Raw genomic sequence first — 16805 nt, forward strand, 5'->3', positions numbered from 1 at the left:
GACCTCCGTAGCCGGAATCGAACCCTCGACCTTCGGGCGAGTAGCCGAGAAGCGTAAGCGCCGATTCACCGTGGCAGACAACAAAACGAAAGAGAGTAGTAATCACAACCACATTCAAAAGAGAAAAAAAAACAACAAACACTAAGCGAGCTCACTGCACGTCTTGGATTGCCTCTCTCGTGCGAGTCGTCATTGGCGCGCAGTTCTCAACATGTTCAAGAACTACGACCAACTACGAGCCAATCTGTTAATCCTTCCGCAGCTGAACGAACTGCCAAGTAAATACTGTCACCAAGGCAGCAAATAGATGCTAGAATACACCGGGACCAAGATACAAAACAGGGCAAAATGACTTACAGCATTGCACGCGTACATTGAACTGATTCGCTGTCCTCCTACGAGAGGCTAGCCACTACAGCGACAATTACAAAAGTAAATTTTCTGATCACTACCCCCCCCCCATCCCCCTTCCTTTGCGCTTCTGCTATAGATACAACAACAACAACAACAACAACAACAACAACAACAACAACAACAACAACAACAACAACAACCTTGAGATGAACGCGTCTAATGTCGCATACGGTACATCTGAGCCCGTCGTCAAGCGCAAGCAAGCGGTCTTCCCCGGGACAGTCGTATCGGCAATGGCGCTCACGGCCGTTGTTAGGCGCGCTGTTCTTCTGCAGAGTCAATTAAGAAAACGTTTTGTCCCGGCACCGGGGTTTACGATCTTTCATTTCGTTTTCTCTTTTTGATATCCCTAACGCCCGCGGGATGTTTGCGCGCCGAAAAAAAAAAGGGGGGGGGGGGGGGAAAGCCGTGCGCGTACATCCACGCGCATTGTATCCCGCTTTAATTTTTTTTTTGCTTCTTTTATAGTTCCGCAGGCGCGCAGTGGCCTTTTTGCGTAATTAATGAAAGAGCCCGCGAGACGCGATCGTAAACACGACGCGAAAGACGGCGAATGCGTCAGTACAGACGGAAGCGAAACATTGCATTTCATTACTTTTTTTTCACGTGCACACGCAGTCTTGATTAGTACTTCCCTTTCATTAAAAAAAGGAAAGTAGAGAACTGAAGAACGTGACCGGTGTCTGATGCATGCATGCTGGCGTTGAATGATTCCAAGACTTTTTTTTTTCAGTCTCTTAAGCGATTGTTTCGGTGAGTACGCTTTCAAATTAAGCATAAGCGAATGTGAAACACCGAGTCACGTTAAACACAACATGTGCGGGAAACGGCTGCTTAGTATGCCAGTGTTATCAGCGGTTTGAACTTTAACAGAAAAGTCTGTGGATTACATAACTTTTTTCATGAGTACGTATGGGCTGGTAGCATAACACATTACTCAATAAGCCCCCTCCCCCGCCCCCCCCCCGCTACCCCTACCCCACCTTTTCTTTTTTAATAACGCGAAAGCTATATTGAAACACAGTACCAGCTTGAATACTAAGTGACCGTTCCAATGTAATACCTAGTGGACACCAAGGCGATCAGGGTCCGTTATTAAAGTAAAAAAAAAATCGGCTTGTTAGTATTCAAGGTGTTCGCAGACCGCTTAAATTGGGAATGAATTAAGCGCACCGATTAATCTTTCAACTGCGTCAGGCATCGTATTGTGCACTCTGGCGAATTATGCACGTTACTCATAACAGACTCACATGTTTATTAACATTCGCTAATGTCGGAACATTGACAAGTTTTTTATTATTTTTTTCCCCGGGTAACTTAACGAATGTGCAGACAATTTACGCGACGTACACGTGATAAGAAAGCGTGGCACATTAAATGAGCGAAACGTTTATAATACCAGTGTCACAAAGACCCGGATTCAATCACACGATCGTGAATGGCACCATTTACGCAAGCATGCAGAAAATACCGCACATCAATCAGTATATTCCGAAATTTCATGCTGATTAGGCTTATTTAGTACCGCGCCATGCAATAACATGTTAAACATTTCATGCCGACTAGGCTAATGTAACACTGCGCCATGAACTTCCTATAGCAAGTGTCGCAGATTTTAGAGGCGCCGACAAGCGTAAAGGAAAGCCGTCCTCTAACGGGCACCGGTCAAACGCGTATTTGCATGACCTGTTTTTTAATAATAAATCCGCCCTCTACTGTCGAATGTACGGGCGATAAGCCGTTTCCTATGCGAAGATAGGATATTTTGTCGCATCGAAGTCACCAATCGTGTAACGTTGCCACGTTTCACTGTTGCCCGGTTGCGAACGCGTGACCGCCATTGCTAGCTGAAGGGAACGAAGTGTCGCGCTATACTAAGCACGTGGATAAAAATCCAATCACTTTTTTTTTTTTCACGATGCCACGGCGCATGCACCATCCCTCTAGAGGGAATGTCGCGAAATGCCTCCTGGTCTCGGAGGACTTTTTTTATGGCAGTGCCAGTGTTCCCGGCCCTTATCAAAACCCTAACAAAACAGCAGAAGGCAGTACAGGAAAGTTGAAAAGGCGGATTCTCGGCATGGGAGAAGGAAACAGTTGGGAGGGGGCATTGCGCGATGCCAAAAATGATAGGAAAATTATGGGTGTAACCTCCAGAGATAAGGAGAGAGCAGAGTGGGTCAGGCGACAAACCGGGGTTAAGGATATCGTAGTTCAGATCAAGAAGAAACGGACATGGGCCCGGAACATAACCACTGGTCATTAAGGGCAACTGATTGGATTCCCAGTGAAAGCAAGCGCACGACGTGGAGACAAGCTTAGGTGGGCCGATGAGATCAGAACGTTCGCAGCGATGACGTGGAAGCAGAAATCAAAAGACGGGGTTGATGAAAGAGGCCTTTGCCAGGCAGTGGGCGTAGTAAGGCTGATGATGATGATGATTGCGCAATGACAAAAAAAGAAAGGAAGAAAGAAAAAGAAAATCCGTACTTTAGGCGCGCACACGCCACGCTAGGCTCGCTCCCATTTTCCCGACGGAGCAAGCGCTGCCGAATATCTGCTCTTCATGCCACACCAAAATCGTTCTCACTGCAAGAGTTCGCATTAATTTGTTCACGCTCTTTCGTTTTTCTCTTGATTTGTTTATCTCCGAGAAGAGCTCTACCATTTAACGGTGTGACCGCGATAATTACTCCTCAAGCGAAGTGAGCCGATAAGAGATCCTCAAACTGTAGCGTTTATTCCTCCGTTGACAGCAATTTTCCAGCGCGCGGGGCCACCAACAGTACACACACTCTCTTAGCTTCCGGGTTTTCCATCGAAAGCACTCGCCGCATTTTCTTCTATTGACGGCAATTTCTGCGCGTAAACACCGCACAAGCCCAACGGAGCCGTCGTAACGAATACCGGCTTTATCTCCTCGCTCCGTTGTTTGAGTTTCAGGGCTGGGCTACGAAGGACGCTACCGGAAAAGAAAAAAAGCACGCAACCGAAAAGAAGACAGTGGAGGGGGCAAAAAAAAATGCCGTGACGACGATACCGGCCGTGTCGTCCATTCAAAATTGATCGTCGCGCAGCCATTCACTTATCCTTAATTTGCCAGAGGGTTCCCTGGTCGGTACTACGGGCCTCCCGGCCACGACCATCGCGTTTACAACCCCGGGCTCGGCAGCGGCGCACGTCGAAAGTGTACACCGAGGCTCGGTGTATAGATCGGCGTGCAGTGTATACTCGGCACGCGGATGGTGAAGGGGGGGGGGGGGGGGTTGCTCGATATTACAACGTATCACGAGCTATCACGAGAACAACAACAACAAGAAAACGCGAAGCAGCATGCAGCAGCGACGAAGCGATTCGGGAAACAAGGGAAGAACGCACGCGCGCGTTAAGCCTAACGGCGATACAGCACCGACCAAGAAGAGGTGCCCTCGTCAACCTCTTTCGGTTAGTTGCGTGCAGCGTTCGCGCGAGGTGTACACGCGTAGGTAGCGTTGTTGTCGAATGTATAATCCGCGCTCTCGCCTTTTGACAATTGCCCAAGCACTGTATGCAACTGTTTAGTTGTTCCTGATATTTCTTTAAAAATAAGCATATAAACTGGGCACAGAAACCAACCGAATACAACAGTGCAACGTTTACAGCAGGGTACAACGGACTACCCAGACCAACACAGTCCCGGTCGACCGTGCATCCATGCTTTGAGAGAGAGGTTGTTTCGTGCAGCGTGGCATCTACGGGGACACTCGCTACAAAGTCGCGCTACATCGTAAAGCACTGCTTCGAAGCACCGTATCGTCGCAAAAGAAGCGAATGTTTAAAACAAAATCCACCGCGGCCTTCAGCTTCCCACCATACGTGACAGTCACAGCGGCGCCCAATGATTAAATCAGCAGCACAGGAATGCCAACGTCACTTGTGTAGTGGGCACATAACCACGCGCATAAGTTTGAGTATATATACTCAAACTTATGCCACTGTGCCCAGCTTTTGCCACTGCCAAGATGGCGGAAACATGCTCTTTTCTGGTAGTGCCCACTTAAAGATCAAGTGGTTTTGATATGTTAGTGTAAATACTACGTTAGTTCTACATAAAACTATAATTGTTCCCGACGAAATAACACACAGAAACGATAATTGGTGACTGAATTTCTCAAGAACTTTGCCTCCAATTAGAGGCTCACTAAGGAAATCTAGTCACTCTAGGACGCACTTGGAGCAATGTCTGAACCGAAAACGTCTCCACATTAAAATCGTTTGTCGTAAGACAGAAACGCTCCGTTTTTACTCGCTGAACGGAAATACTTTACCATACCCCTAGTAAGATGGCCGCCGAAGCGGCCACCTTTCCATAGGCACGGTTTCACTTCAGTGCAATCTTTTCCACTCCGGCAACTTTAATCCTCTTTGGTACACAGTGCGTATATATACACTCACCGGTGGCTCCGCCGGGACACTTTTGCACAGCCGTGTTTCCAGCTCTGGTCCAGTTCCACGAGAGCTCCCGGGAAGTGGTGGGCGCGCAGTACTCCTCGGCACCGCCGCCGCCAGGAGTCGCGTCGAACGACGGGTCGTCCGTGACAGCGCCACCTGCTCGCGAGAACGAAACTGGTGGTGTTGGGCATATGCCTGCCTGCTAACCACAGAATACGTTACGACTGTCAAGCACCTAGGGATGTTACTAGGGATGTTATTCAACGAACATTTTGCCCAAGGGAAGCGCGGATAAGGTAGATAGGGTCATCAAACCTTTCACGGCTAACAAGTAATGCAAGGCACACGGACATTAAAACTTCGTTGAAGATACATAATCTGTAGGCGGACTAGGACAGTTAGGAAGGTAAGCCTTACAATCGAAAATGATGACGATGCTTATCACATACATATCGTTTTATTTATTTCGATGTTCACTCCTTATATATATATATATATATATATATATATATATATATATATATATATATATATATATATATATATATATAAGTATTAATATTAAGACGAATGCGGAGGCACAGGGCCGACTTAACCTGGCTGTAAAAAAACTCCTGAAAGTGCATGCACAGTACTACAGAAACTCAACCGATTACGCCATCTTCCTCCCTCTCTCCCCCTTATTTCCGGAAGTACAAGGTTCAGACAAGACAAGAGTAAACTCGCTCGGCGTCTCAAAACAAGAGTCCCCGCGCTCGAAGCTGGCACGCTCTCCTCCGCGTTCGCATACCGAGCTTCCTCCTTCCCAAAACTTTGCGTTAGATGCGGGCCAGGAACGAATCCGGGTGCGGGTGGATGCGGTAAGAAAGAAAGGCGGGACGACGTTTCGAACAAAGACCGAGCTTTCTTCACATCTCGACTATATACGCTCCGGACTCGGCAGCGCGCGAGTAAAAAAGCGGGGAGACCAGAGAGAACCAATCGCGCACTCCGCTCTATAGTCGCGCTCCGGGGGGACAGACGGCGGCGGTGAGCGAGTTTTAGCCCAGACCCTTCGCTCTCCTCTCCTGACACGCCTTTCAATTACGTCATCTTCGTTTTATGCTTGCTTTTTTTTTTTACTTAACTCCGGAGAGAGAGATGAAAGGATTCAGTCGTCGAGCCCTCCACGATAAGCGCGCGGCGTGCCTCGAGTTAAAGTGAGCACGACGGCGCACGCCGTGGGGGTCGCGTTTTTGTTTTTTTTTTTCTGGACAAACAAAGAACGCCATTGTAATACTGCCAGTCTGCGGAAGCGGGAGCCCAAGAACGCACGCGCGTCGCGGTGACGGCGTCAACTAGATCGGAACGAGCTCAGATCAGACAGATTAGATTAGATTAGATAGGATGATTAGAGGGATTGCGCGCGAGCTTATAATTGTTTCAAGTTATCCTAGCAATGCTGCTGTAGTTGTTTGTGAGTAACCATAGCAACGTCACATAATTTCGCTTGAGGAATTAGAATTACCTCATCAATTACTTAATGAGCACAAAAATAGATAGATAGATAGATAGATAGATAGATAGATAGATAGATAGATAGATAGATAGATAGACCATTTGTGATAGGACGTCAACATGCAACAAGACGATGAAGTGCGATATGAAACATGAATTTCTGTTTATACTATGTTCGCGATGCAACGGCTTCTCGTGATAATCAATGCTGATGATAATTCTACGCAATCGTGGCGGTGATGTATGTTGTCCTAACCAACGTATGATGGACAAATTTTTCTCTTCTATATCTATCCATCTATTTGCATACATACAGCTCGATATCATCGCATTCTAAGGGCGTTATTGCACATTAAAAAAAAACAATTTAGAAAATAAAGAGGGATATTAAAGCTCACCTCTATGTTTCAGACAGGAAAACGACAGGCTGTTAACTTCGCAACGTTCTTAATAACGCCATCACCCAAACGAGGCGATGGCCGCTAGAGGGCTATGAGCACCATTTTGGTGTGGCGTCCGTACCATAACGTATGCCTTCGTTGTTTGAAAGTGTAATATATATATCAATATATATATATATATATATATATATATATATATATATATATATATATATATATATATATATATATATATATATATATGATGTCACACTTTCAGAACGAGGCCCAGAAGTATGAACTGTAAAATGGCGAGTTGTATATCCTGTACCGCGCGTATAGTCGGTAACGAGAGTAACGCTATGCGAACACCAAAGCCTCGAGGAGAATACTCTCTTCTTTATCTTTCTTTTTTGTTGCGGGGGGGGGGGGTGGTGTAGGTCCTGAGCTTGTTCCTTTCTTTATTCGAGATGAAAGCTATCAAACCTTGGCTGCGGATCCGCGGGGCTTCTTCGCCTCGAGGGGCAAAAAAAAGGGGGGGGGGGAAACAACCTTAGGGAAGAAAGGTTGGGATAGGCGCGTCGCATAAATAATGAGCCCCGACAACGAGCGTGACGACGGGCGCTTACCTCGCTTCCTTTTTTCTTCTCCCTTCTGTTCGTTCGTGCGTTGAACACGAGACACCACCGCCGCCTGAACTGAATGTGCGTAGAAGAGACACTTAAGGAGCACCATCCCCACGCGACCTGACCACCCCATTTCCAGTTTCCTTTTACTTTGTCTCGCATCAGCATAGAGCTACGGCTTCGTCTTCATCCTCCAAACCGTCGCCCATTTGACGACAATCACGTCGGAAGAAAACAAAAAAAAAAAAAAGAACGGGGCGATGCTCCCTAGACGTTCGAAGTAAGGTGGGAAAGGAGAGTGGATGTTTTAGCCTCGGGCTGACGCAGGGTTACTGGGCTGGCGCGGCTCCCGAAACAATGCGCTCGCAATCTCGTTTTAATGCGCGCCTCTTCTTCCTCCGTCCCCTTGTTTTTTCGTGAAGCCGATGTTCCCGAGGTGCTGCGGCGCCACCATCCGCGCAAGCCGGGTACGGCGAGCCCCCAACTTCATTTCACTCACGTTCGCTTCGTGTGTGCTCGCTCCCAACATCATCCCATTTGCGACCCTCTCTTAACGGGGTTTTATTTACTTCGTCTCGCTTGATGCATTTTAACGTGGAGCGAGATGAGGGTACGGGAAGGAACGGGAACACTTTTGGAGTCGTTTAACGAGCAGCAATATTGTGAGCTGCAGGAAGGAGCAACGGAGTTCAGGCTATATAAAGTAGAAACAGAAATAACGATGCATATCAAGAGGAGAAACAAAGTAAGAGCAATTCTGTTCGATTACAGCGGCATGGAGGCGCGCTACGTCCTCAACACCTAACAAAAGCACAACGCGGTGCCTGCGACTGACCCGAGAACTTTTGGCCAACAACGCATGCCACGTGTCAGAGTGACTGAAAAGTACTGATGGGTATTACTTGCTTACACTGACAGCGTGACTACTAAAAAAAAACATAGAAAAGATAACACCCGCAGCGTATCTAGCGTGTCCGCATGGACGTGACCCGACTAGCACGTATTCATGGCGCGCACCACAGTGTCCGTTGAATGGAGTCACCCGTTTCATGTCCGTTGCATAGCATCGCCTCTTTCACATACAGCTTGGATCATAGCATCATTTCTTCCATAAGCATGGTAAGTTGCATAGCGTCGTCTGCTTCGTAGCACCGTCTGTTTCAAGTCACAGACGGTCACACGAAGCAGTCTGCTTCATAGCACCGCCTGTTTCGCACGCCAGTTTCGGAAACCATCTGGATTACAGCACCAGCTATTTCGTGGCGTAGTCCATTTCGCACCGGCGCGCAAGTCTGGCCAGAGGTAAGGAACCAAACTGTTTCGTTTTAGACGCGCCACGTCGACCGCAGACGATCGTCTGCGGTCGACGTGCATGACGTGCGAAACGGAATGCCTGGCGTGCCAAAACGGAAAGTGAACGCGCGCACACCCCCAACACGAGACGGCGCGAATGCCTAAATCGGGAAACAAAGCGTAGCTGGGATCATGTGAGGGGCCCAGACACAATGGCGGCGGCGGGTGCAGACGAATATGGGCATCTATTTTTCGGCGGCGTACCAAGTCGGGGGCGCGTTCGCCATCTCCCAACGAGCCCGACTAAAAGAAAACAGATCGAAGTCGCTGCCACAGCTCCGCAGTTGAGATACGCGGTTTTTCGCTGCGCGCCGCGGAACCCTGACGCAAGCCGAGGATTCCCTTTGCTTTACCGGCGCGTGGTACATACCGCTGGAAACCGCACGAGACGGGGCGCCGCTGGACCACGTCGCGAAACAAAACGTAGTGCCGGCGTTCGTTACAAAGCGGGACAATCCGCTCCCTCCGTCAAAGCTAGGGCTAGCAACGTATAGGCGGGTGCGGAAGAGATCCGATTATGAGATAACGGTCCTAGGAAGAAGCGGTGCGGTGCGGCGATCCGTTGTTCGTCTACCGCGCAGTGGAAGCAAGAGCATACGAAGCAGATCACCCTCCATCCTTCTCCCCTTTTGTGCAACGCCCACTGCATCGCCTTCATCACGTGTAATGACGTTGCTTGTATGTATACTTTTTTTTCCCTCCCGATGCGCGCGCCACTTCCCGCCTCACCTAATTTGAAGCGCATGTTTTCGCTTTTGTATACAAAAACCGAAACAAAAAGCCCGAAACACCCCCGCCCCGCCCCACACGCGAGAAAGTTATCTGTGAAAGTGCCCCCCCCCCCCCCCCCCCCCCCGCCCTGCTCCAAAGTGCAACGCGGTCCCCCACGTTTCGCTCTTTCTTCGACTGTGTACGCATTTCGAGAGATACAAATCTGCGACCCGCGCCGTAAATGCGCAATACCGATATACAAGCGCGCGCTACATGGCATGCGCTGTCCAAACACGCACACACACACACACACACACACACACACACACACACACACACACACACACACACACACACGCGCGCGCGCGCGCGCGCGCCTTCGTGCCAAGCAGCGGCAATCGGTCGCCAACTCAGCGGGGGCGCGTTTCGACCGGGCTCCTTCACAGAGAGAGCAAAAGCCTTCAAAAACACGGGAACGGCTTTGTCTTCGAAACGAGACGGGGAGGCATTTCTTATCTGTTCTGTCAAAACCGTTACTCTTATCCCCACCTAGCCTTGCTGCTGTTTTTCCTCTAATCGAGTTTCTGCTCTTTTTTTTTTTCTCGCGTTTGTGAAACAACACGGCCGCCGTGTCTTTGTAAAAGAAGACGGAGCGAGAGGCGCCCCGATTTGTATCGGAACCTGCTGCCACCGGGGATAGACGCTCGGCAAAGTGCGCTTGAGGTTTGAGGCTTGAGCGTGCCTGCGTACTTGTGCGAATGCGGTTAACTCTCCCCCTCCTCCTGTTTCATGCATAACACTCAGGACGCCTCAAAATATTTGAGGTGTGTGTGTGTGTGGGGGGGGGGGGGGGGGGGTACTGCGGATGTCTCGTCTCGTCTCACGTCCTTGAAACCTGGCGCTATCGCAACGTCCGATCTGAAGGTACGCACCACGACACTTCCGCATGGAAATCGAAGTGGACTATGGCGATTTCCAAGACAAGCGATCGAAGAAACAACGTTTCTTTCGACCTCGTGGTGACAACGTATACTTTCGTTTCTGACCTTTATTGAACTTGCTTGCTTTTTTTTTTTTCTGTCGCGAGCAGACAAAGGTGGGAATTTCAGGAAACTTGAAATTGCGTTCCCCTTACTACATATCAACCTGAGCGTCAACACAGCCGAACCACTTCACAACGAAACTGTCTGCATAACGAAGAATTGTTTGCATCCCCCCTTAGACGTACCACTTGCGTAAGTGTTTCACATTCTGTTCTAACCTTGAGGAAGACGGATGCGCCTGCCTGTTCGAAACATCGGCTCGACACAACCACTGTTTGCAAATTTTTCACCGCAACTTTCCACCTTGCCAATCTCACTGCTTCTTTTTTAAATAATGGGAGATGTCCAACACAGTGGGAGACGTCTATTAGTAATATTGAGACATGGCTAATGTAGACAGGGACTTCACTTGTATTCTCGGCACGTGTAATAACAACTGACATGTTTGATTTTCTCACTTTTGCACATGTCTGCTGTGCTCGCCTTTGTTACCCCGAATGTTTTTTTTTTTCTTGAATAGTTAACTTTTCAGTTGCAAAATAGTGCTGGTCAGTGTATGCGACAACCGTACTCAACCTCGTGCAAGCCAACATTCACATAACCTGCTCTAGAAAAACTGAACCATGCAGTTCTTGAAAAAAAAAAAAAAAAGCTCAAGATACGTTGTGGCAAACGCCCATTTCTTACCTGGCTGTCCAGTGGCGAAAGGCGTGATGAATCCGCGCCACGGCGGCCTCGAGTCCGGCGTCGGGTATCGGTTCCTGTTGAAGTCGCGCACGTCAGGCCTCAGGTCATCGCCGTCGTCTTCATCGCCCCCGACTCCCGGTCGCATCGGTGAAGCCGCCGTGGTCGACGTTTGACGAGACGTCGTCGGCGCAGGGGTGGACGGCGTCGCGGGGGTCGTCGTCGTAGAGGTCGTTGTCGTAGAAGCCGTCGTACTGGGCGCCGGTCGCTTCGACGTCGCAACTGGTTCGTAGCCATCCTGCTTGGACCTGCGACCGCAAAAAAAAAAAAAAAAGGATGAAAGATGGGTTGCCTGCGTTTAAGGCGTGATCGTCGTTGTGCAAAGTTTGCCGATCTGATTGCGCTACAGCGTGATAATCGTAGTCATTTACAAGCAATGCAGATGTGTTTCCTTGTCTGTAAAAAACCGACGTGACAATCCTGTACGCTAAACTACGCCTCCGACAAGAACAGCGCTACCGCAGCGTCACTGGATAAATACGTCACCGGCGGTTTAACTTGAAGGACAGTCACTGCTTCGACACCCCGACTATAGGCTACAGTTGCCAACATTTGGTGAAAGTTTGTTGAAGGTTTCATCATACGCAGATTGAAAGAATAAGCGCACAATCGTAACTTTCACATAACTGCACCCAGCCATCGCTTCACCGAAAGTTTGTTAAATTCATAACCAATTAACGTGCACGACATGGTTAGGTGGTATTATTCAGGCCAAGGCGAGACAAAGCCACTTGGATTCCAATGGCGATCGTGCAGTCGCAGTGTTAACAGACGCCATCAGCGACACCACAGCACTCAACTACAACAAAAATAACATAGGCTAAAGACAAAATTAATAAAGGTACGAAGAAACTCTCTCGCTTTTATTTCTTTACTTTTTCCCACACGTGGAATTCGGGGGTCGCGTTTCGAAACCACTGGATAAAGGAATGTCCCGACCGAACGTACCTGTCTATGTTCGGGACGTTGAGGTTGGGCGACGCCGTGGGTCGGTCCCGCGGTCCCAGCTGTTGCGGGTGCGACGAGGTGGCGTTCGTCACGGCCGGTCCGTGAAGCGGGGGCCTCGGGTGCTCCTTGGCGCCCCCGGACGGCGTGGGCGAAGCGGTAGCTGAAATTAAAATGCAAAACGCAATCAAAACCCAGCAAGAACACAGCCCGTTAAGTACTTCGTAATGAAAAGTATTCCACGGGAAGTAAGCTGCACAATCGGTTCGTTTCGTATTTGCAGGATAACCGTGGTCTGTACCATCGGTCCCAATCGTACGGCCTCTACAACGAATCAGATTGTAAAATCCCCGCCGCGGTGTTCTAGTGGCTAAGGTACTCGGCTGCTCACCCGCATGTCGCCGGATCAAATCCCCGCTGCGGCGGCTGCATTTTCGATGGAGGCGAAAATGCTTTAAGACCCGTGTGCTCAGATCTGGGTGCGCGTTAAAGAACACCAGGTAGTCGAACTTTCCGGAGCCCTCCACTGTACTGCGTCTCTCATATTCGTATGGTGATTTTGGGACGTTAAACCCCACATATCAACCAATCAGATCTGTAAAATGCCATGGTCCGTACAATGTGCCGCATTATCATTACAATGTGTCGGACTGTGCAATCGGCCCATATCGTGTGCTCTGTACAAGGTAATGGTAGTGGCTCTGTACAAGGTAATGGTAGTGACGCAAAGCCAACGCCCCTTTAGGCCGGTACAGATCATCGTGTCATCGGTATACAGTGTACCGGTCTGCACGATAGGTCTATATCGTACCATCTGCACTGTGCCATGATCTACAGAACGTTTCATTAGGTCGGTGCAACGTACAAAATGACAGATCATTACACCGCGCACAAACGCATGTAACAAGTTCACGTGGACCGCAGTCCAACGAAAATTCGCCGATTCTGCACGAAAAGGAGCCCTTTAGTAGATTCCTCGCACGTATGCCGGCACTCTGAATGGCCAAGCAACCAGCTTTTAAGCCACAATACAACGCGATGCGGCGCATCTTCCCGGAACTGCGCGCCATAGACGTCAAAGACAGTCGTTTATTTTTCCTATCGAGGTCTCCCAGTTCGCGCCCTTTCGCCCTTTTTTTCGCCGCCTTGTACGAAAGCGCGGCACTTCCTCGAAGCGTCACATTTGTTCTCTGGCTCACCGACCGAGGGGGAAAAAAAAAGGCGTTATCGGCGTTTACGGGGCAGCCAGTTATGGCGTCCAATGTATACAGCACACAGGAACGCGCATACATTCCCATATACAACGCGTTTCCTCATCCTTCAGGAAGCACTTTGCGGATGCGCCATTTTTCCTCGACAGCGCCGCAGAGGCGACGTATTGATGCGAGGCGAGAGGCGTTATGTCATTGGCACACTCCATTTATTTTCTTGCAATACGGTGGCATCTTAGTAGGACGACGCGCCCCCCACAGATTCGAGGCCACCGCCATTCCATCCTTCCCATGGCGCATGTGGCGTCTACACAGCGCCATAGCGTCGGCCGCATGCCATCTTTCGGCATCCCGTTCTGTTTGTGTGTGTGTGTTTAAGCCTCTCCATCTTAACGGATTCGCCGAAATGAGGGGCAGAGAAGACGGAAGTGACAACGTCGGACTCTGAAAATGCGTATGCACCGCTGTGAAGAAACCAAAGTCTTCACACAATGCATCGAATTCCTTCTCAAAGCGGGTAGGCCAAAACACAAGCCAGTGCCTAGACCTAAACGCGCGCAATACAATGCTTCAATCGCACTCGAACCATCTCTTTTTTTTCCTTTTTTTATTTCAAATTTAATCAGACGACAGTAAACACGCATCTGAGGTGATCCACAAATTGTTGTGTTGCAAGTCAGTGCCGCTGTCTGTCTCTTGTCCTCCGTTTTTTGGCGCTATTTCGATGTGAATATCGTTCAAGAACTTCGGCGTTGAAACATAAGTACAAACATAGCGTTCTCACTACTACACGAATGACTGGTTGACGATTCTTACACAGTTTCACCTCTGTAAATTTTTTTGGAGCAGTGCTATCAGAACGTATCGTCTGTACGAGAAATTAGTTTCGAATCAAACTCCATTGCAGATGGAGGACAGCAACGACAAAACAAAAAAATTCATCGGTATATGTCAAGCCACTTGGCTGATCGAAGCACATGCGAGTGGAACTGTTTTTCTCACGCACATCGCAGAGATCACACTTGGATGCATAACGACGAAATGTGTAAATAGCTACGCACCCTCTCATAGCTTGCCAGTCCCTTTTGTTTACAAGAACCAGCACACAGGATACGGAAAAAGAAAAACCACTCACTCAAGTCTACACCACACTCAAATCCTTGTCGACGTTCGGCGGCGTCTTTATATATGTATACATCTCGTGCAGAAGATGGCGCTTTCCGAAAGGAACGGCCATGCAGAGCCGAGGGTATATAGAAACTCGTGAATGCGAACGCGGATAAAAAGACCCACGGGCGGGCAGGCGCGCTTGCGGTCGGTTCGGCACGCCGCAAGTCATCTACCACCTCGGAAAGCGATGAATAATAGAAACCAAAAAAAAAAAACTTCACACCACGCCACCGCCCGTCGTCGTCAAAGCGGGCTTCTTTCTCCTTGCGACGACGACATCAACCGTCTGCGTCGTGGTAGGGTGAAGGAAAGGGGGCGTTAGGCTTAGCTAAGCCTGACACCACGTCGTAGCAGACGACACCGCGCGAGTTTTTGTTCTTCTGTATATCTTTCTTACTCCGAAACCTTTCACGTCGTCGCCATCGTCGCCGGCTCGCATGCATACATGCATGCATGCATGCATAGACGAGAGAAGGGTGTAAGTCCACCGCTTTTTATATCTTGACGATACAGCTTTTCTTCGTCGGTCCGCCGAGGTGTACCGCATAAGAAAGAACCGGGCAACTTATATCCGTGATGGAAGAGGAGCTATATCGCGCGCGTGCGCCCTCCTATCCCATCATGTATAAAGCCATATAGCTTCCGGACCCTCACCACAGGCCCTGGAATGGCTGCGGGAACCTGTCAATGCGGAAGAAAGAAAGAAAGAAAGAAAGAAAGAAAGAAAGAAAGAAAGAAAGAAAGAAAGAAAGAAAGAAAGAAAGAAAGAAAGAAAGAATAGAGCATGCATGGACGTCTGTTTTTGCCCGCTAAATAAGAAAGGCGTCAAGATGGCCGACTACACAGCAAAGAAGGAAGAAGCCCCTGGATGGGAACGGATGACGTGAAATGTGTTTCGGCAGTGATCTGTGGCCGCATAGGTGCATATAGGCGTGCAGCTGCGACTGCGGCAGCGCGAAAGTGTCAACGTATTTTTCTTGTCTCTCCGTCTTTCTGTATCGCCCATTTATATCGTCACCACATCTAGCGGTGGCGCGATGAATCGGTCGTCGACACATCGCTGCGAGGGGTCCCAATGTATGGTTGCACGAGATGTGTGCATCACGGTGGAGGAATGCAAACCGCGGTGTGCATATTGCGGCGTCGCGCTCGAGCGTGTGAGAAAAGCGATCGCACAACGGCGGAGAAGGTGGCTCGATTCGAAGCTCTTCTCTATTAAAAAACTCGCAGGGTGAATTGTGCATTCGCCTAAGAGTATAGTCCAAAGCGAAAGTAATATTTTTCTTCTTCTCAGTCCAAATGTATTGATTCCGAACGATGGACGCGAAATTATTGGTCAGTGTACATAGATTTAGGTACACGTTAAATAACCGCATGTGGTCGGAATTTCTGAAGCCCTCCACATACGTCCCTCTCATAACTCATATCAGGTCGTGGCTTTAGGATGTAAAACTCCGAAAATTACCTCAATTACTCCACCTAACAGATGGCGTTAATATTGTGGCTACTTAGGAAATCTCGGTGGGCATATCACCGAGATTTTCAACACACAGCGTCTGTTGTATCGCCATAACGGTAACGTTTGTTGAACTATATTCCAGGAAGACTTCACGGGTTTAAATGTTAAGCGCTAATTAACCAACGTTTCTGTCGACGTGCGCAAAGGGAGCGATTCCTAGTTAGCTATCGACTGCTTCAAATATCAGCAAGCCGAACAGAATCCATCGCATCGATCCTAACCTTTCCATATAACTTTCACGAGCATCGATTTCTGCGAAACGCGAAGTGAGAGAGAGAGAGAGAGATATGACGGCGCCGCGGATTGCCTCGCGACCTCCACCCTTCTAGACTTCGCTGTAAATTGACCCGTCGAATTAAGTAAAGGCACGTCGCCCGGATCGACAAAATCGACGATGCGAGAAGCAGGGAAAGAACGCGAGAGTTTGGGGTGGCTAACCAGACCAGAGGTTCAGACCCCTACCAGACGCCCGCAGGGGCAAAAAAGCAAGATGCCGCGTATCCTCGAATATAAGCAGATACTTTTTCAGGGAAAATGTTTATACGTCTTCTCGTGAAACGCAAAAAAAAATTGATCGTCGGCCTGAATATGAGTGATGCAAAGAAGCAACCCATTTGACGTCACCCTATATGAGGTTACAAGTCGTCATCAATTTGTGACGTCATCGGGACGTCACTACGACGTTTCGTCACGTTACAATACGCAGTTACGCGTATGGTGACTAACGTGTTAACATAGGGCTTAAAACTGCAAGTGCCGAG

The 16805-nt window shown here is 48.9% G+C and overlaps 1 protein-coding gene across 5 annotated transcripts in view; it reads right to left on the reverse strand.

The window, feature by feature from the left end:
• Window positions 1-16805, reverse strand: part of LOC119181497 (latrophilin Cirl) — a 721750-nt gene that overhangs the window by 22735 nt on the left and 682210 nt on the right. For all 5 annotated transcript variants that reach the window (XM_075875081.1, XM_075875080.1, XM_075875079.1 and 2 more), the window contains 3 exons: window positions 12148-12307; window positions 11143-11447; window positions 4849-5001 (listed from right to left, as the gene is read on the reverse strand). In XM_075875081.1, the coding sequence (XP_075731196.1) occupies window positions 4849-5001; window positions 11143-11447; window positions 12148-12307 (618 nt within the window). The remainder of the gene's footprint in view (window positions 1-4848; window positions 5002-11142; window positions 11448-12147; window positions 12308-16805) is intronic.

Source organism: Rhipicephalus microplus, chromosome 10 (genome assembly GCF_043290135.1).
Source record: "Rhipicephalus microplus isolate Deutch F79 chromosome 10, USDA_Rmic, whole genome shotgun sequence".
NCBI classification, from domain to species: Eukaryota; Metazoa; Arthropoda; class Arachnida; order Ixodida; family Ixodidae; genus Rhipicephalus; species Rhipicephalus microplus.